This window comes from Kogia breviceps, chromosome 8, assembly GCF_026419965.1.
Source record: "Kogia breviceps isolate mKogBre1 chromosome 8, mKogBre1 haplotype 1, whole genome shotgun sequence".
Taxonomy (NCBI): domain Eukaryota; kingdom Metazoa; phylum Chordata; class Mammalia; order Artiodactyla; family Physeteridae; genus Kogia; species Kogia breviceps.
In genome coordinates, this window is record NC_081317.1 from 27,384,978 (window position 1) to 27,407,305 (window position 22,328).

The following is a 22,328-nucleotide window of genomic DNA, read 5'->3' on the forward strand; positions in this document are numbered from 1 at the left end:
GCCTGCTTTGAGCTGTGCTCGTCCGTGCAGAGATTACACAATCTCAGCGCTCTAGCTAAATTCCTAATGTTTACCTAACGTACTGGTAAGCCTCCCACAGAAGATGGGTCTCTTGGATTTATACTGAAATATAACCTTTTCCCTTCCATATCATATACAGCAGAGGTTACTCTTGAGGCAGGAACCTAGAAAGTCTAAATCAGGCACCAGAACCTTAATTTTCCAATGGCAGCAACGATCACGATTCTTTTCTCACTGTGATCACCACTGACAACCGCGGATGCTAACTCTGGAAGTAGGCGTCCTGAACACAATTTTGAAGATCCACCGCAGACAAAAGACAATACCCACCACACAGAGTCAGTGGTTGATAAAAGTATTCAGGTAACCACATTTCACAGATAATTTTTGGCCTTCATCTATTCTCACTTGGGCAGAGATGGAGGCAGTGAGAGAATAGAAATAAGGCAGCCCAGGGCCAGCTGAAGAACGGCTCACAAAGAATGACAGCGGCAGCAGGTCTATCCAAACATAGCCTCAAAACCTTCAAATATCGCTAAAAGCCTCTGTGAGGCTCTCTGAAATGCATCAACGAATGAAGCTCATGAGAGAGTGATAGTCTATAAGTCAAATATCTCTGTGTGTGTGTCTGTGTAATATATATGTATATCTGCATATATCTACCTATATGGCACACATATTCACTTAGGGGAAACAGTCTGGCAATTAATTTGGAACTCAAATGACATGGTTACACATAGATCGTAATTTCTAAACACAATGTTAGTAAAACAAAATTTATTTGTAAAACAGGACCTGTTATATAAAATGGCACACAATCAAGTTATACAAAAATACAAAATTTCTTTCTGATTACAGTTCTAGTTGCAAATGATAATTAGAAAGCATTCCTGGTGGCTTCCAAACAGCTGAGATTGCGAGCATATGGAACAGGGACCCTGCAGCAAGAGTCCATGGTGCTGGGATGTCCAAGTGAGTGGAATCTAATTTCCAAATTCAAGAATTCCACCAGGTCCCTTTGGAGGGACACCTCCTAAGATAAGGAGCTCCCGTAATGTCTTCTGTTTTGATACCCATCTTCCATACTTTTGCCAATCCTAAATTTAGTTCCCAATGTTTCTTAATGTCCACAATCTGTGTGGCTATGAAACAGAAGGTAGTCTGAATTTTCTTACATGATTTGCTCTCTCACCTATTGGGATAATTGTTAGTTCCATAATTATATTTATTCCATTTCAAATGATATAAAAGAGTACAATGATATCATTTAGTGACATCACATGTTAGAATGTTAACTTCTGGAGAATTATTGTTTCAAAATAGCTACTCTCACAATATTGTTTTCTGTGATCTTGCCAAGACATGAGCTCCTGTTTCTTTAAAAAAAAAAAAAAATTCCGGACTGTTATTGCAAATATTCTGAAAAATCAGAAATATTACATGAGCTTTGAAAAGAAACCAAGGCATTTAGCAAATTTTAGCCTAGCTAGAGTAAAGAACACGGATACTTAAAAAAAAATACAATTTACCTTTTGCAGCAATTTAAAGGTCCAACCCTTTGAAAGGAAGCACATTAGCAAACAGCTGCTTATTAAGCCCTAGTGACATTAATTGTACACATTTCCATAATACCGGTCTAATTCACTGTCTAATTCTGGTAGGAGGCAATGCTTTCTTTCAAAAGATTCTCCTTCCACTGAATGATAAAATGCTGAGGCTTTTTTTTTTTTTTTTTTTGTACAGAGCCTATATTTAGTGCAATAAGTTTAAAAAATCTGCTCTGAAATATTTACTTTACATTAACAAAAATAGCTTTTTTTAAAAAAATTGTAACAAAAAGGAGTTATCGCATAAACAGATCATGAATTATTCTTAGCAAATTACACTTTTTTTTCTTAAAGCATTCACCATTACAATAAGCAGAACAATGAAATATTAGCCATTCATATCTGGTAAGCTTCAGGAATTAAAAAACCCCCCAAAACCCAAAACCCATCCCCGAACACAAAGAACGTTCAACACTTGAGGATCAAAACATTAACCAATTCTTCAGTTAAACATTGTAGAATTCTGGACACTTAATGAATTGCCAAGGAGAGGAGCACCTGCCAGTATGTTTTCAGATTTTATAGCAAACATTTGAATAAAATGGCCATTTAGCCCTAAGCCACTGAAGTTCCTCTGAAGCAGAAGCCCAAGTACCGGAATTTTCAATGCTTTGTGTTTCACGTTTCTCTCCCTTTTTTATTCCTTCCAGCATTACTTAGTCTGCAAACCTATACACAGAAACTTAAAGGCTAAACTTGCTGGGTACCCCAGCTTCCTTTCAAATCAGGCACACAAATGTGTGGAGGATGCTACTAACGTCAAAATGAAAGAAAGACAAAATATAAGAGAAAAGTTTGCATAAGAAAGATTATCTACCCTTTCCTTTTTTACCTACTCTCTTATAGAAGCATTAGGGTAAACTACAAATACCTGAGGAGTTGGTTACTTTTTAATGTTGGCTGACAAATGCATGAGCTATTACGAAAATTCCCATATTGGGTCCACTTGTATGTTTCTAAAAGGAAAATGACATGGCTTCTTTGATTGGGGAAAACTGAATGGAGTAACTCCTTATTTACCTGAAAGCATATGCCTAGTCTCATCCCACTAGGACTTATGCATCAGTAAAATAAGGTCTTGATTTTATGCACACATCAGGGAAATCACCCCTGAATAAACTTTAGACAGAGAATTCGGTACAATAATTTTGCCTAATTTAAATAACTAAAGTTAAAATCTCCTCTAAGTTATTAAAAATGTTAATCAGATATGAATCTTAACATTTCCATTAAGACAATTACAATTGAAAACATTAAATGACGGCAGTTGCCTTGTAAAAGCCACCCGTATGAAAGGAGTACATGTTTGACAAAAATAAGCATAAAAAAGGTATTAAATCCCTGTTCCTGTTCTCTGATTTTGGCTGATTATGTGTGTGTGTGTATATACATATACATATATATACACACATACATATACATATATACACACACCCACACACACAAATACATAGTTATGTGTATATATTGTTTTGGAATGTCAATGGGTTCCATAACGGTCGGCTAGGTTCAAGCAGAACTTGCTCCCGAAGCCTAGAAAACAAAGTCATACAGAGTATAATCTTAGACAATTACCATTAAAAGGAGATCATGAATGATGTTACAAATACACAGATGGTCACAAACAGCAATAAAGCAAAATGGATTGAGAATCCTTCTCCCCCAAACCTAAATTCCAGGGGCTGAAATTCCTGTGACTGTTGAAAGTCACACTTCCCTCTGGGTCATCTTTGAGATATGCAGAGAATTCACCTCTAGTCTATGTTGCTATAGCGCCCAGGTTTTTTCCTCCAATTTCTCTGTAAGTTTTTCCTATATGATAGCGAGGAGATGGCCAGATGTCTCTTTCTTAAACCTCTACATCACATTTGGTAAATTTTTCTAAAATAATTTTCAAAGATTTATAGAAAGACCTTACAAACCTTCAAAGTTTCCTTAACTAGTGAGGCTCTCTCAAAAAAAAGTCTAAGAGGAAAACTGGAAGTACTTATGTTTAGTTTAGTGATGCCCTGTCAAAAGTAAAAATGTAAACCTCATTTTCTGAACATTATATTATAGACTTAAGAAAAACCCATATTAAACTATCCCATTAAGGAGACAGACAGTGAACTTGAACAGCAGTGTTTCTACAGATGCAGCAAAATAGTTATGACGCTCTGTTAACAGAACTTTCATCTATGTGAATAACATGTGAATTAAACCAAGCAAATACAAATAAGCAATCATAAATTCTACCAATCCCCAAACTTTAGGAGGGAGTTTCTCAGGTACTTCTTTAGGGACACACACAAGATGGTGGTGGTATTACGGGTCAACTCTTATCATGCATACTTCGAAAGAGAGCAGATTTAGAGGTACTGATATGCTTGAAAGACTTAACTATCCTGTGAGCAACAATTCACACATCTCTCATGGGGACTTTCTGAACCACTTAAAACGTCCTTCTTAGAGATCAAATGCTACAATGTCCAAAGCACCAGAAAAACAATGCACATAGAAGATGTATTTTGGGACACAGCAGAGGGCTTTGCCATTAATCTGCAAGCAACGAACAACATAAAATAAAAGTAAAAGTGGAATGAAGATCTTAATGCGGTGTTTGAATTAAGGGACATTAATTTAAAGCTGAAAGTAATATTAGGGGGAAAAATTTCTACATTTTTGGCTTCTGATAAAATGCCACATAACCTAGGCCATTCTCCTACTATTAATACCTATGAATCAGGGGTTTAGGTACGAGAAGGTATATTTGCACTCTGGTCTACCACAATTCAGCTATCTTTCCCTCAAGAATAATACAGAAATACATGCCAATTCATGGTCGAAGTAGCTAGTCCTAAACCTCTAATTATTTCTCCCTTTCTTTAAATGCTTGTTACTGAAGAGTGATTTAATGTACGCTTCAACCACTGGAAAGACAGAAAGGGGGGGGGTGGTTCACATTTTAAGATTCTATATGTCTTTTAAAAGTTTTAGGTTTGAAACCTTATTTTCTGAACAATTAGGGCAACCAAGCAGCGGCAAGAAGGAAACCTTCCTCATTTTTCCAGGCTATCTTAGGGTTGGCAGAATTTTCACTGTGGTACCCCTCAGCCCACATGAAGTAAGAGGGATGCAGAAAGAAAGGGCAGGGAGGCAAGGAACCTGACAGGAGGGATTGGTGATTAGCGCCCCTTCCTTGTTTATCCAGTTCTGTCTGATGCACACTTAAAAATAAGAGTTACATGGCCATTCTACATGCTCTTACTTATGATTAGAGTGATCTGTGCCTTGGGAATATAAACATTGAAGTTTTGACTTTATCATCATCAATGCTATTAAGAGCAACACCAAAATAGGCACTGGATGGGGTTACAGAGAAGAGTTTATATCTAAACATTCTGTTGAGGCTTTAATGTAGGTTGAATACGCAGTTATTTTGCATATGCATATACCACCCTCCCACCCCCACAATGAAGCCAGTTCCTTTATTCTTACATACTTAAATGGGCTTGTTTTATACTACATATTTCTTAAGTTGGACACCTATAAATCAAACCATTTATTAAAGTATAAAGGAGAAAGAAATGAGAGTCCTCACCTCTCCTTTATTTGGACATTATATGGAAATAGAAGGCACATTGCTTTAAAATTAAGTGTTTAAGGATGTAGGCAATTATATAATATTCTGAAATAAACATGCTATTTAAGAATAATACACTTGTAACACAAGCGGTAATTAGACCAATATAGCTAAAGACATCTGTCGTTATGCAGTGGTGAGAATATATACGGGAAAATCTCAGAATTTTCTTACACTGGTTAACTTTAAGTTGCTTTTTTCAAATGAAAGGAGAGTGGTTATATATATCACTGACCAGAGGTAATTTATCTTTCTCACAATTAAGCTGAGGCTGGAGAAGACCAGATTGTCTTATTTAGTGGGAATGTGGGTGTTGACGGAAATAGCCTTGTTTGCTACTGAAAAATAGCTTAAGAAACAAAGAAAGTACAATCCAGGCAACAGAAGAAAAAGTCAGCAAAGGGGAAAAGACAGCAACATAAACAAACCAATATTAAAAGAAGGGGGGAATATGAATTTCAGCAAGTTGAAAGGAATTGCTATCATCACTTCTAAAATAAGTATCAAACCGTCAGTTCAAGTGCACAACCAAATGTTCAGTCCCATGAAAACTAAACACTGACAGTTAAAAAGAAAAAAATGGAAGCTGCAAGTTCACCTCAGGGACAAAAATATCCCCTGCCCCGCCATGAACACTGTTCCTTTCAGCTTACTTTTACAGAAGGTGGTCTCAGTTGTGACAAGAATTCTGCCATCCAAGTGATGGGTAAACACACAAACAGAAAGAGCAGCACGTCCTGCGTGACACAGATCACAAAAGCTTCTCCTGAAGAAGTGCAGTCAGTGAAGAGAGAGAGAGAGAGGAAGTGAAAGTGAAATTCTTGGAGGGCGGCCACCTCCTCATCTCCACCTACCATCGGTTTTAGCTCTCTGGCATCAGCAACACCTCCCTTACCAGCTTCTTTCATTGCTTTCCTACTGTTTTCCACAAACTCCTGCAAAACAGGGACCAAATTACATAAATTCTTAGGTCCTTTCAGACTTCAGTTGGTAGATGATTTCTAAAGAATATTTACATTTTTGACTCAGTAATGGTAAATGGATGGCCTAAAAACATAGCAATAAGTAATATTTGGTACCACACACAAGAGCAGCTAAATTTGTGGGGATGCAATCTGTTGATATAAAATCTTTTTTTCCCAGTATTCCTTGTGACAATCTCACTTAGGCTCAAAGAGATGTTAGTTCTATCTGAAAGAGAAAATACCTTTCATTTTTTAGAAAAGACTATTTTTCCACACTTAGAATATTGTTTTATTTGTTGTGTTACTTTTTCCATATCAAGGTTAAATGGAAAAGCAACAACATTTTACACTATAAGCCTCCTCTTTAAAATAACCCTAGAAGGTAAGAAAGCATTGATACTACTAAGTATAGTATACTGTTTTTACCAAGCCATAAATAAGCTATTTGAAAAAAAAAATGTCTATCTGGCCTTGAAATTACTCCATAAAGCAGGAAGACAGGGAGTAACAACCAGAACCAGTGGATAGTAGTTAAAATGGGATTATGCCCTGAAGGAAACATTTCTATCCTGTCAAAGTTTATGGAGCACTTCCTCGTTCAATATCCTCATCATTCTTATAGAGCAAAACTAAAATAATAAAAACTATATTTTTTACTCTGCTTTTCTTCAGTGGCTTAAAAAACGAAAACAAACCTCTCCTCCTAAATGCCTTAATCACAAGAGAGATGCGATGCTTCTAGGTCAAATTCCATTATGAAAATAATGTTAGGATTATAATTGAGATTATGAAAATGTCCAAAATGTAGCTGGTAATGTTCTCAGTAAAAGAGATAATGAGTACCAAATAGGTCAGTTGAATCACTTGGAATTTTCGAAATTGGAAAAAAAAAAAAAAAAGAAAAAGAATCTAGCTTATTTATTAATACATTTATTTTAGATTTAACTGGATAAACCATGTTTCTGGAAGATGGTTTGTTATTTCAAGGTCTAATGTTTAATGTTAAATATTATCCATTCTTGAGACAGGAATATTTTACAGCTTTATTAAAACACATCTTTAATTGGGCAGCATTTGACATTGATACTAGTATTTAAACCATTTTAGAATGGTTTTTAAATTTTTTTTAAAGTTTAATTGAGGTTCTAATATAGGGAGGCTGCAGAGGCTACGTAACTATAAAGAATCTGAATGTAATTAATTGAATATAATATCTGTGTAAAGGTTCAGATCTTGACTAATGGAAAACAATACCATCTACCAGTCATGGGTCTGATAATCTGTATTCATTACAAAACTCCTTCATTTTGGCCTGGCATACTTAGTATAATGAGTTTTAACAGGGCTGACAGCAGTAATACTTGGAAAGGTAGTAGATGGAGAAATACAGATAGGCACTACAACCTGGGAAATAAAACTTTTTGTCTTTGAGCTCTGATTCAGTAAAAGGCACTTAGAACACCAGCTGTCCAATGTTCCAGTTCAAGGGCTAAAAAAGTCAATTCAAGTGTATCTAACTGGGGCTTCCCTGGTGGCGCAGTGGTTGAGGGTCCGCCTGCCGATGCAGGGGACACGGGTTCGTGCCCCGGTCTGGGAAGATCCCACATGCCACGGAGTGGCTGGGCCCGTGAGCCATGGCCGCTGAGCCTGAGCGTCCAGAGCCTGTGCTCCACGACGGGAGAGGCCACAACAGTGAGGCCTGCATACCACAAAAAAAAAAAAAAAAAAAAGTGTATCTACCTGGAGAGACGGAGAGAGCAGTATGGAATAGTGTGAACTCAGGACTATTAATGGGAAACTGCTCTAGCTAGGTAGATTTGAAATGGCCTCGTTCATGCCAAGAGGATCTTCTTCCCTGATTTCCCCAAGACTAACCTCATTCACGGGTGCTGAAGGTTTAATTCTGAATTACTCAGTTTCATATAATGGGCATTAAATACAGAGAATGGTCTACAAAATATTTATATTAGTATTTTTATCCTTAAAGCAGTAGAGGGCATTTGAGGTACTTACCATCAGCACTTTATCCATATAAAATTCTCTGCCTGGGCTCCCATCATTGTATTTTGTATCAATGGCAAAACACAAGAATAATACATCCACTACCATTTCGTAAATGGACAGGAAGCAATGAGCGACTAGGAAAGCAAAGAGGCAGACGATGATCAGAGGCAGCACCCATACTGTGTAATCTTGCTGGTAGTTGAGCAGCATAATCCCAGCCAAACCTGTGCTGCAGACTATCAGCACCTGAAGCAGAGAGAACAAAGATCCCATTTAATAACCTCCTGCAGAAAACCACCATTTCTTCATCATTTGCAGACTTTACCATTTATAAATGATGGTTGCATGAGTCCATGCGACCTCAAATTAGAAAGCATAATCCACAAATACCCATATACACGTACATCATATAACATAAATATCATCCTTGTTGACACTAAAAATAATCAAGTTTTCCAAATGTTGTGCTTGTTTCCTAAGACTTCACTTATTTAGCATCTGTGGCAATTTTTAAGATAAATATATACATATATTAGAAAAAAATTATACACACTGTTAGCACTCAGAAGAAAATTACTGACATTTCAGGGTATTGCTATGTATTTTTTCTAAGCATTTTTTTTTTTTTTTTTGCGGTACGCAGGCCTCTCACTGTTGTAGCCTCTCCCGTTGCAGAGCACAGGCTCCAGAAGCGCAGGCTCAGCAGCCATGGCTCACGGGCCCAGCCGCTCCGCGGCATGTGGGATCTTCCCAGACCGGGGCATGAACCCATGTCCCCTGCATCGGCAGGCGGACTCTCAACCACTGTGCCACCAGGGAAGCCCCATTTTTACATATATGAAATAGTTTTATATAAACATATCATTAAAAGCTCTTCATTAATATTTATATATCATGTTTCATAAATATGTATTCAGCTACATATTTACATTTTATGGGTGATTTAAAACTTATTTAACCATTCTCCTATACTTGGAGACAGATATAAATAATGCTGCAACAAACATCTCTAAGAGCTTTTTCTTTGTTTCATATTTTATTTCACATAGAATATGTGGTAAATTTAGTATGATTTGCCATGAAGTGTTAATTTGGACTATTTGTGGAGAAAGAGGTTGCCAAACACACTCATGCTGTAAAAATAAAAGAAATAGCCATTTGCCTACTGTCAAGAACCACCTACTCTGATGCTTCAACACTGTACATGCAGCACTTTAAATTTTCTGTGATCCTTTTAATATTTTTAATTTCAGTTTTTCAATAACTCTATGAATGGCTTATGGCAAACATTATCACCCTCATTTTATAAACTGGGAAACATGCTTAGAGGGGCTAGCTGATCTGCCCAAGGCCACGGAGTAGAATAAAGAGCAGATACCATTCAAAAAATGGTCTTAGGATGCCAACACCAGTACTCTTTCCAGGTAAAAATTCAGCAAATACTTGGATACTGATGTATCACCGTAACAGATTACACTGAATCTAGCCACACTCCGCCCCAGCCCTTTACCTGGCCTAGCATCAAGCTTTAAATAACAAAGGAAAAGAAAGAGTTATCTAGAACCACAGCAGCCTTTCCTTGCCCAGTGCTGAGGACAGGCAGACTGAGAATTCTTCTTTTGCCTTTCCCTCACTATTTATCAACACCAAAACATCTCTCATTCACCATTATCTTAACCAGGAATTATAATGCATTAGAGGATATAAATTGATCCCTCTCTCAGATGATTTTAGGGAGCAAATCTGGGTCTGCTCCCCTCCTATCATTTTTTGTGGCAATATACCTATGAACCTTCTCTCACAGTGACTTATTTTCTGGGGTGATGTCCACAAATAGCTAATTAGGTCCATTTTTTTTTCACTCTTCTGTTTCAATTTTAGGATGAGTTATTTCTTTCTTTTTTTTTTAACATCTTTATTTGAGTATAACTGTTTTACAATAGTGTGTTAGTTTCTCCTTTACAACAAAGTGAATCAGTTATACATATACATATGTTCCCATATCTCTTCCCTCTTGCATCACCCTCCCTCCCACCCTCCCTATTCCACCCCTCTAGGTGGTCACAAAGCACAGAGGTGAACTCCCTGTGCTATGCGGCAGCTTCCCACTAGCTATCTAATTTACATTTGGTAGTGTGTATATGTCCCTGCTACTCTCTCACATCATCACCGCTTACCCTTCCCCCTCCCCATATCCTCAAGTCCATGCTCCAGTAGGTCTGTGTTTTATTCCCGTCCTACCACTAATCTCTTCATGACATAGGATGAGTTATTTCTTATACTCTTCTTCAATGTTTTTACATCCACCCTATGGGAGAACTCAGCTGCTTTACACTCTCTCTATGCCAGTAAAAGTTAAACCACATTTGAAATGTTAAAGTCAATTACAGGCAGAAGATGCGGCTCAGACAATAGATGCTGAGACAAAAACTGTTAAGGTAGAATACTGTCACATGAGAACCAACTTCAAAAACTAGTGACATTTAGCTTAAAAAGTCAAAGAAATGTAATAATTACTACCCAATATAATGAAAGGGTATCATGCACTCATTCAAGCAGAGGATACATTAGTGCTTCTCAAACTATTAGAGGGGCTGGGAATCCCTTGGGGAGTTTGTGAATAATGCAGATTCCTGGGTCCTGCTCCCAGAGAATCTGATTGGTTTGATTTAATATGAAGCTCAGCAATATTCATTTTCAAAGAACCCCCGAGGTGATTCTTAGAAAGTCCACAGTCTATAAGGAGTACTGCTCTATATCACTGATCTCCATGGTAGAGTACACATAGCCAAGAGAAGGTTCAAGACAATCACCTGGGACTTCTATTTGTATTTCTCATACATTTAAAAATTTACACTTTATAAAGCATATATTAGTGAAAGCTATACATATGTCATTAATAAATAAATGTAAATATATTGGGGAAATGTGCTCAAATTATTTTTTGGTAATAGGATGTTTGATTTTAAAGGTTTAGACACTCTTGTTATAGAGGATAAATTATTTGTGATGCAGTAGAAGAGATTCATATACAGAGTAGGATGTGAGAAGAAGGAAGAAAAGGATGCTGGTTTTGGAGTCAGAAAGATGTAGGACTGAATCAGAGTTAGAACTTCTTAGTTTTGTGACTCTAAGCAAGTTCACTTAACTTTTCTGAGACTGTTTTTCCATCTTTAAGAGAGACACAATAGGACACACATCCTGTAATTGTTAAAATAAGCATTCTGAAATCATTTATCAGAGTGACTGGCAAACTTAGGTTCTTTCTTTTTTTTTATTGTCATCATAAATCTTGCATTTATGATGCCCTTTTCCCTCATGGAACCCATGTTTTGAAAGATTTTGTTTACCAACAAAATAGCATCAACAAATAACTCATATTTTCATTTTTGATAATTGAAGCCAGATTGTCAGCTAGAACATCTAATTGTCATAAAAAGTATTATCAAATAGAGGTAAAATAATTTCAAACAGAAGCAAAGAAACAAGATTTGGGGGATTTTTTTGGTATAGTTTTATTGGCAATAAATATGCAGTATGCAATATTTATTAGACTTAAAATGCAATACCTATTAGACTTTAAAATGTTTAAAAAGCTTCTAAATCACTATTCTTTTTTTTTTTTTTTTTTTTTTTTTTGCGGTACGCGGGCCTCTCACTGTTGTGGCCTCTCCTGTCGCGGAGCACAGGCTCCGGACGTGCAGGCTCAGCGGCCACGGCTCACGGGCCCAGCCGCTCCGCGGCACGTGGGATCTTCCCGGACCAGGGCACGAACCCGCGTCCCCTGCATCGGCAGGCGGACTCTCAACCACTGCGCCACCAGGGAAGCCCTAAATCACTATTCTTAATCTCTGAGGCCAGTGATCATAGGTCGCAAGCCACTAAACTAGAGGAGCTAAGGTCTCTTCCAAATCTAATTTACCATTCCATAAAATCATTGGGGTTTCATAGAAATGGGATACATGACACTGTCTTTTGTTTTCTTTCTAAAATCAAGGTTTTGAAAATTAAATTTAAAATTTTGAGATATTATGAATTCACGTGCAGTTATAAAAAGTAACAGAACGATTCCATGTACCCATTACCCGGTTCCCTTCAATGGTAACACCTTGCAAAATTATAGTACAAAATCACAACCCAGATATTCATACTGATACGACAAAGATACAGAACATTTCCATCACTACAAGCATCCTTCGCTTTAACCTTTTATAGATATTCCTACTTCCCCCCTCCCCTATCACTAACTGGGTGACCACCTATATGGTCTCCATTTCTATTGATATAATATTGTCATTTCAAGAATGTGATATAAATGGAATCATACAGCACTTCATCTTCTGGAATTGGCATTTTTCACTCAGCATAATTCCCTCAAGATTCATCCAAGTTGTTCCATATACTAGTAGTTTGTTCCTGACACTTTCATAATGTTTATGTTCTACCTAGTTGAACTATCTGATCAAAAACTATTTCTGCATACTAGTAGCCATTAAATTCATTACTTGTAATGAAAGAAACTCTTTAAAAGATTTATTGTATTCTGTGATCAGAACTATATTTTTGGAAATGGAAAACAAGAATTTATCTTAGTATGTTGGAAACCCAGAAGTTGTTTTTTCCTCTATCTTTCTCCTTTTTTGATTTCTCAATTTAAAAAGTGTTTACCTTTCATGGTTTTAAAAGTCTTGTTTTTACAACGTTAGAAATATTATGTTATTCAAAATTATTTTTCTGGAAAGCAACTTTTAAATATGTATCAAAAATCCTATTATGTATTTGAACTCATTAATTCCACTTCTAGGATTCTGGCCTCAGGAAATAAATATTAATGTGGGCAAGAACTGGTATACAAAAGTTTTACTTTATAATAGTAAAAAGTTGAGAAAAGTTCAACTGTAAAAAAACCAAAAAAACCCAGAGGCTTTGTTAAATAAATGATACCACAACTATATAGCCATTTTTAATAAAATGAGAAATGCTCATAATATAACACGAAGTGAAAAAAGGGATACAAAACTTCCTTTTCTACCAGATTTTCAATTATCTTTATTGACTAGTATATAAGAAGCACCCAAAATAGCCCCTAGTACATTACCAGTAGGCACTTTATAAATACTTGTTGAATGACTAAAAGGTTATGATAAACCTAAAGAAAAAATTCTGACAGGTCACTAGGTTGCTGAAAAAGTCAAAGCCAATTTTAAAACACTGTATTTTATCTTGTATATATTTTTCCATTATAAAAGAAATGCATACTTAATATAGAAACTTTATTATATCATAAAGTTTATCAACTTTATCCAAGTTTCTATCATATCATAGAAACTTTACCATTATATGATAAAGTGGGGGGAGGTGCTTGGAATCACTCATTTTCAATATCCCAAAGCAATCGTTATTAAAAATATTTTGAGATATTAATTTTCTTTCTCTTTCTTACACACATTTTTATGCACATTTAAAAATGGTTCTGTGATGGTCTAATAGTTTTACTCAGCTTTTCCACTTATTATACACATTACCACATTATGAACTCAATAAAAAACATGGTTTAGGGAATTCCTTGGTGGTCCAGTGGTTAGGACTTGGCGTTTTCACTGCCATGGGCCCGGGTTCAATCCCTGGTTGGGGAACTAAGATCCTACAAGCCACATGGCGTGGCCAAAAAAAATTTAAAAAGTTAAAAAAATAAAATAAAAAAACAGGGTTTAAGAGGTGAATAGTCTGTTAATTATTATTTCCAACCTTTACTGTCAGGCAGTAGATTGTTTACAATTAGTCACTACTATAAGCAATGCTGTATTTAGACTTATCTCCAGTAGTTTACCATCATCAGAATCAAAAGGCTTTAGGGGAAAAAAAAAAAAAAAGGCCCAGGGACAAAATTAATGTCAGTTGAGGCAATTATAGCACACAGTGATTAAAAACTTTGAAGTCAGACAGACCTGAGTCTGAACTCCAGCTCTGCCACATTCGAGTTTTCTAAATTTGGACAACCTACTTAGCTCTCTAAACTTTGGTTTCCTTTGCTGTAAAATGTAGATAATAGTAGTAGGTCTCCTTACAGGGGAGGACCAAATATAACACTTCACATAAAGCACTGCCCTCAGTACCTGGTACCCAGCAAGTGTCTCCATCAGAGTTACTAAAATCATCATCGTGATCAAATGTTGCCACTTGGTATAATTTTCTCCCTTATTCTTTATATGTCTTCTTATTTCTCTTTTATTTTAATTGCTCTGCATTATATATGTTTTTATTTTAAGTTGCTTCATATCTTTCTTAGCAGTAGGGGCCAATTATAAATATATAAAAACTGAACAAAAAATCTGAAGGCTTCCTGAGTTAGTCTTAAAGCACATAAATAATAGCAATGGTTACTGACAGGGTCAGACCTGTACTCATTCGTTAACATGAATTAACTCATTCAATTTTTACTATAAAAATTTTCCTCTTATTGTTAAAACATGACAAAAACAAATCCAGGAGTCATAATGTACGTTTAATTACAAATTTTCAAAATAATTATCTGTATGGTTTTATAATTCTTTTTAGATGACAATTGCCTAAGAACTTAAAACTACATTACACAGTGCTAATCAATGCCTTTCTACATCAAATATTTAATTCCCTTTCAAAAACATTTTAAAGGCACAGTGGTTGGAGTAACTTAAGTGATCAGCAGTAAGAAAATAGCATTTGATGGAACAGTGGCCATCATGATAATGAGTAATTATGAAGATTATCAAAGTAATACAAAAAATGTATATGATAGAATATGAAGTGAAAATAGCAGAAGAAATAGCTATGTATACTAGGATTGTTATACTATAGAAATATAAGCCTGTGAAAAAAACACAGGGAGGGAATATAAAAATAAGTTATTAGGTTATAGTGGTGGTGCCATTTTCTTAACTCAATTTTTCAAATTTTCTGAGTATTTTATGGTTTGAAATATAGATACAAAGATAAAGTGAGTTCTCAGTTATAATGTTATCTAATATTTTGCAGATTTTAATAGCACAGAATAGAAAAACACTTTTGAGGACAGTTAGGTCTCACTCCCTAACAGCTCTATTTTAAGGGGTTTATATATAGTAACGATGACTGCTAATATTCATCAAGAACTTGCAATGTGTCAAGCACTATCTTAGGTACCCTACATGTATTAATCAGTCTAACCCTCACAGTTTTAGGGGTTTGGCACTATTATTACCCCAATTTCACAAATGGACAAACCGAGGCACAGAGTGGTTATATACACTGCCTCAGGTCACACAGCTAGTCAGGCCAGGATTTAAATCCAGGCAGTCAGGCTCCAGATGCAGTGCCCCTAACCACTACACGAACTGTTTCTTAATTCAAAATATGTAATGGGCAAATGACTTAACTGCTCCGTGCCTCAGTTTCTCCATCTGTAACATGAAGATAATAACAGTACTTCCTTTACAAATTTATTATCAGGATTAAATGAGCAAAATACATGTAAAGTACTTAGAACAGTGCTTGACACATATTAAGGGTTTCGTAAGTGCTTGCTGTATATTATGTGACTTGTAGTTTTTTTGTGGGCTACATATATTTTTGAAATTAAAGAGCAACTATATGCATATGCAAAAATTTACTGTCTGTCTCAGATAATATACTTGGTCTTATTACCTTGCCTAGGAATAACATGAAATCCCCCACTGTGTTGATGGCAGCTACTCGCAAAGCATTCTCCACAAGAATGACAAAGGCATCCTTTGCTGAGGTGCAGAAGTTGGTGCTGTTGATAGCTGTGGCTGTGTATGCATTCTGGACAAAAGCAAAAACAATATTTCATCAGTAAATGCAATCTTTAAGATTTAAACCAAACATAGTTAAAGCATAGTTTGTAAAACTATTTCACAGTTAAACCCACAGTTTTGGTGAGGTACAGATTTAGATTAAGCACAAGGAAATATGAGACATTAAAAAAAAACCTGATATGGTAACAAGAGCTTCTCATTTGGCCTAGTTTAGGTCCTTTAAAAACATTGATATTTATTAAAACACACATAAACCTTTCCAATATCCATTAACTTCTTCCACATATTAGTAAATCAAACCATAATTTAAACTTTCCTAGATATCTTGGGTTCATTACCATGCATATCAGTGATGCATTATTACCACTTCAGTGATGCTTTAAAAGCTGCGCACGCGCGCACACACACACACACACACACAAAGGAATCAGATTGCTGTGCTGTTTTATCTGGAACACCTCCTCCTTGGTACTTTCTTCTATGCTGTCTTATCTCATAGTTCTTGCAATAGACAGCTGTTTGTTGCCCATCTTATACCCCTCCCTCCTGGGGCAGGATCCTAAATCCCCTTGAAGAAAACAGACCTTCCCCATTCTCTTGGAGTCTGAGTGAGACTGACACTACCTCCAGCTCTTGGGGTGGGTCTTGGTTGATGTAAGCCAATCAACATGGTCTACCTATAACGACTGATTCAGGGATTGGTACATAAACTAATCAGAGCCTATGAAACTAAAAGATGTTCCCTGGGGCTTCCGGAGGGATAATAAGAAGTTTCCTTTCTCTTCCATAGGTGTTCCTGACAGAGCAGCTCTCTCATTTTTCTGGACAGCAAGTTGTGAGGGTACAAATTGCCATGGCTGTTTTGCCAACATAATGGAAGTCAGACCAGAGAGAGGAACCAGGTACTCGCATTGGGTGACAATGTTTGCATGATTAGGAACTAGCCAGATTCTGGACTTCTTAGTTATTGAAGCTAATAAATTGCTAAGAATCTCTCCCTTCTCCACTCCCCCTCATCCCCTTCTCACTCTTGCTCTTTTTTAGGCCAGAATGAGTTGGTTTTCTGTCCCTTGTAGTACTGAGTCCCCAGCTGACATACTTTTATTAAGTCATACCTGCTTCTGCTGCCCCATGTTTTCTTTGACCACTCAGACTTTTTCCTTCTTTTTTACACTGCATTCTAGAAAAGCATTAGCATTTTCTGGGAAATGTGAATAAGTAACATAACATGAAATATGTCTGAGTCTTAGAAGGGAACGTATACATACTTTGTAAATAAAACTTAGGGTTCTAACCAAGAGGGAAGGAACCCAGCCCCACCTATCAACAGTCAAGAGGATTAAAGTTTTACTGAGCTCTGCCCACCAGAGCAACAGTCAGCTCTACCCACCACCAGTCCCTCCCATCAGGAAACTTATATAAGTCTCTTAAATAGCCTCATCCACCAGAGGGCAGACAGCAGAAGCAAGAAGAAGTACAATCCTGTGGCCCGAGGAACAAAAACCACATTCACAGAAAGATAGACAAGATGAAAAGGCAGAGGGCTATGTGCCCAATGAAGAACAAGATAAAACTCCAGAAAAACAACTAAATGAAGTGGAAACAGGCAACCTTCCAGAAAAACAATTCAGAATAATGATAGTGAAGATGATCCATGACCTCGGAAAAAGAATGGAGGCAAAGATTGAGAAGATGCAAGAAATGTTTAACAAAGACCTAGAAGAATTAAAGAACAAAGAAACAGAGATGAACAATATGATAACTGAAATGAAAAATACACTAGAAGGAATCAATAGCAGAATAACTGAGGCATAAGAACGGATAAGTGACCTGGAAGATAAAATAGTAGAAATAACTACTGCAGAGCAGAATAAAGAAAAAGGAATGAAAACAACTGAGGACAGTCTCAGAGACCTCTGGGACAACATTAAATGCAACAACATTTGCATTATAGTGGTCCCAGGAGGAGAATAGAGAGAGAAAGGACCCGAGAAAATATTTGAAGACATTATAGTCGAAAATTTCCCTAACATGGGAAAGGAAATAGCCACTCCAGGAAGCACAGTGAGTCCCATACAAGACAAACACAAGGAGAAACACACGGAGACACATAGTAATCAAACTGGCAAAAATTAAAGACAAAGAAAAATTATTGAAAGCAGCAAGGGAAAAATGACAAATTACATACAAGGGAACTCCCATAAGGTTAACAGCTGATTTCTCAGCAGAAACTCTACAAGCCAGAAGGGAGTGGCATGGTATACTTAAAGTGATGAAAGGGAAGAACCTACAACCAAGATTACTCTACCCAGCAAGGATCTCATTCAGATTTGATGGAGAAATCAAAAGCTTTACACAAGCAAAAGCTAAGAGAATTCAGCACCACCAAACCAGCTCTACAAAAAATGCTAAAGGAACTTCTCTAAGTGGGAAACACAAGAGAAGAAAAGGACCTACAAAAACAAACCCAAAACAATTAAGAAAATGGTCATAGGAACATACATATCGATAATTACCTTAAATGTGAATGGATTAAATGCTCTAACCAAAAGACACAGACTTGCTGAATGGATGCAAAATCAAGACCCATATATATGCTGTGTACAAGAGACCCACTTCAAACCTAGGGACACATATAGACTGAAAGTGAGGAGATGGAAAAAGATATTCCATGCAAATGGAAATCAAAAGAAAGCTAGAGTAGCAATACTCATATCGAATAAAATAGACTTTAAAATAAAGAATGTTACAAGAGACAAGGAAGGACACTACATAATGATCAGGGATCAATCCAAGAAGAAGATATAACAATTATAAATAAATATGCACCCAACATAGGAGCACCTCCATACATAAGACAATTGGTAACAGCTCTAAAAAAGGAAATCGACAGTAACACAATAATAGTGGGGAACTTTAACACCACACTTACACCAAAGGACAGATCATCTAAACAGGAAATTAATAAGGAAATACAAGCCTTAAATGACACAAAAGACCAGATAGATTTAATTGATATTTATAGGACATTCCATCAAAAAACAGCAGGTTACACTTTCTTCTCAAGTGTGCACGGAACATTCTCCAGGATAGATCACATCTTGGGTCACAAATCAAGCCTCAGTAAGTTAAAAAAAACTGAAATTATTTCAAGCATCTTTTCTGACCATAATGCTATCAGATTAGAAATGAATTACGGGTAAAAAAACGTAAAAAACACAAACACATGGAGGCTAAACAATACGTTACTAAATAACCAAGAGATCACTGAAGAAATCAGAGAGGAAATCAAAAAGTACTTAGAGACAAATGACAATGAAAACACGATGATCCAAAACCTAAGGGATGCAGCAAAAGCAGTTCTAAGTGGGAAGTTTATAGCTATACAAGTCTACCTCAAGAAACAAGAAAAATCTCAAATAAACTATCGAACCTTACACCTAAAGGAACTAGAGAAAGAAGAACAAACAAAACCCAAAGTTAGCAGAAGGAAAGAAATAATAAAGATCAGAGAAGAAATAAATGAAATAGAGACAAAGAAAACAATAGCAAAGATCAAGAAAACTAAAAGTTGGTTCTTTGAGAAGATAAACAAAATTGATAAACCATTAGCCAGACTCATCAAGGAAAAGAGGGCGAGGACTCAAATTAATAAAATTAGAAATGAAAACGGAAAGGTACAACAGACACAGCAGAAATACAAAGCATCCTAAGAGACTACTATAAACAACTCTATGCCAACAAAATGGGCAACCTGGAAGAAATGGACAAATTCTTAGAATGGTATAACCTTCCAAGACTGAACCAGGAAGAAATAGAAAATAGGAACAGACCAATCACAAGGAATGAAATTGAAACTGTGATTAAAAATCTTCCAAGAAACAAAAGTTCAGGACCAGATGGCTTCACAGGTGAATTCTAACAAACATTTAGAGAAAAGCTAACACCCATTCTTCTTAAACTCTTCCAAAAAATTGCAGAGGAAGGAATGCTTCCAAACTCATTCTATGAGGCTACCCTCAACCTGATACCAAAACCAGAAAAAGATACTACAAAAAAAAAGAAAATTACAGACCAATATCACTGATGAATATAGATGCAAAAATCCTCAACAAAATACTAGCAAACAGAATCCAACAACACATTAAAAGGATCATATACCAAGATCAAGTGGGATTTACCCCAGGGATGCAAGGATTCTTCAATATATGCAAATCAGTCAATGTGATACACCACATTAACAAATTGAAGAATAAAAACCACATAATCATCTCAATAGATGCCAAAAAAGCTTTTGACAAAAACTGAAGAAGAAAAACCATATGATCATCTCAGTAGATGAAGAAAAGCTTTTGACAAAATTCAACACCCATTTATCATAAAAACTGTCCAGAAAATGGGCATAGAGGGAACCTACCTCAACAAAATAAGGGCCATATATGACAAACCCACAGCAAACATCATTCTCAATGTTGAAAAACTGAAAGCATTTCACTAAGATCAGGAACAAGATAGGGTTGCCCACTCTCACCACTATTATTCAACATAGTTTTGGAAGCCCCAGCCATGGCAATCAGAGAAGAAAAAGAAATAAAAGGAATCCAAATTAGAAAAGAAGAAGTAAAACTGTCACTGTTTGCAGATGACATGATACTATACATAGAGAATCCTAAAAATGCCACCAGAAAACTACTAGAGCTAATCAATGAATTTGGTAAAGTTGCAGGATACAAAATTAATGCACAGGAATCTCTTGCATTCCTACACACTAATGATGAAAACTCTGAAAGAGAAATTAAGGAAACACTCCCATTTACCATTGCAACAAAAAGAATAAAATACCTAGGAATAAACCTACCTAGGGAGACAAAATACCTGTATACAGAAAACTATAAGACACTGCTGAAAGAAATTAAAGATGATACCAACATATGGAGAGATATACCATGTTCTTGCATTGGAAGAATCAATATTGTGAAAATGACTATACTACCCAAAGCAATCTACAGATTCAATGCAATCTCTATCAAATTACCAATGGCATTTTTTTTAAGGAACCAGAAGAAATATTCTTAAAATTTGTATGGAGACACAAAAGACCGTGAACAGTCAAAGCAGTCTTGAGGGGAAAAAAAAGGAGATGGAGGAATCAGACTCCCTGACTTCAGACTATACTATAAAGCTACAATAATCAAGACAATATGGTAGGGCTTCCCTGGTGGTGCAGTGGTTGAGAATCTGCCTGCCAATGCAGGGGACAAGGGTTGGAGCCCTGGTCTGGGAAGATCCCACATGCAACGGAGCAACTAGGCCTGTCAGCCACAACTACTGAACCTGCGCATCTGGAGCTTGTGCTCTGCAACAAGAGAGGCCGCGACAGTGAGAGGCCTGTGCAACATGATGAAGAGTGGCCCCCACTCACCACAGCTAGAGAAAGCCCATGCACAGAAATGAAGACCCAACACAGCCAAAAATAAATAAATAAATAAAATTTTTTTTAAAAAGACAGACAATATGGTACTGGCACAAAAACAGAAACATAGATCAATGGAACAAGATAGAAAGCCCAGAGATAAACCCAAACACCTATGGTCAACTAATCTATGACAAAGGAGGCAAGGATATACAAAGACAGTCTCTTCAATAAGTGGTGCTGGGGAAACTGGACAGCTACATATAAAAGAATGAAATTAGAACAGTCCCTAACACCATACACAAAAATAAACTCAAAATGGATTTGAGACCTAAATGTAAGACCAGACACTATAAAACTCTTAGAGGAAAACATAGGAAGAACACTCTTTGACATAAATCACAGCAAGATCATTTTTGAACCACCTCCTAGAGTAATGGAAATAAAAAGAAAAATAAACAAATGGGACCTAATGAAACTTCAAAGCTTTTGCACAGCAAAGGATACCATAAACAAGACCAAAAGACAACCCTCAGAATGGGAGAAAATATTTGCAAATGAATCAACGGACAAAGGATTAATCTCTAAAATATATAAACAGCTCATGCAGCTCAATATTAAAGAAACAAACAACCCAATCCAAAAATGGGCAGAAGACCTAAATAGACATTTCTCGAAAGAAGACATACAGATGGCCAAGAAGCACATGAAAAGCTGCTCAACATCACTAATTACTAGAGAAATGCAAATCAAAACTCCAATGAGGTATCACCTCACACCAGTTAGAATGGGCATCATCAGAAAATCTACAAACAACAAATGCTGGAGAGGGTGTGGAGAAAAGGGAACCTTCTTGCACTGTTGGTGGGAATGTAAATTGATACAGCCACTATGGAGAACAGT

General features: G+C 36.4%; 1 protein-coding gene across 3 annotated transcripts in view; it reads right to left on the reverse strand.

The window, feature by feature from the left end:
• The window catches only part of SLC44A1 (solute carrier family 44 member 1), a 199,997-nt gene that overhangs the window by 45,626 nt on the left and 132,043 nt on the right, over positions 1-22,328 (reverse strand). The window contains exons 13-16 of one of the 3 annotated variants that reach the window (XM_059072103.2): positions 15,882-16,019; positions 8,229-8,465; positions 6,105-6,185; positions 782-3,161 (exon numbers count right to left, since the gene is read on the reverse strand). In XM_059072103.2, coding sequence (XP_058928086.1) covers positions 3,138-3,161; positions 6,105-6,185; positions 8,229-8,465; positions 15,882-16,019 — 480 coding nt within the window. In that variant the 3' untranslated portion in view covers positions 782-3,137. Of the gene's footprint in view, positions 1-781; positions 3,162-5,807; positions 6,186-8,228; positions 8,466-15,881; positions 16,020-22,328 lie in introns of those variants that run through there. The other 2 variants (XM_059072104.2, XM_059072106.2) reach the window with 2 other exon arrangements.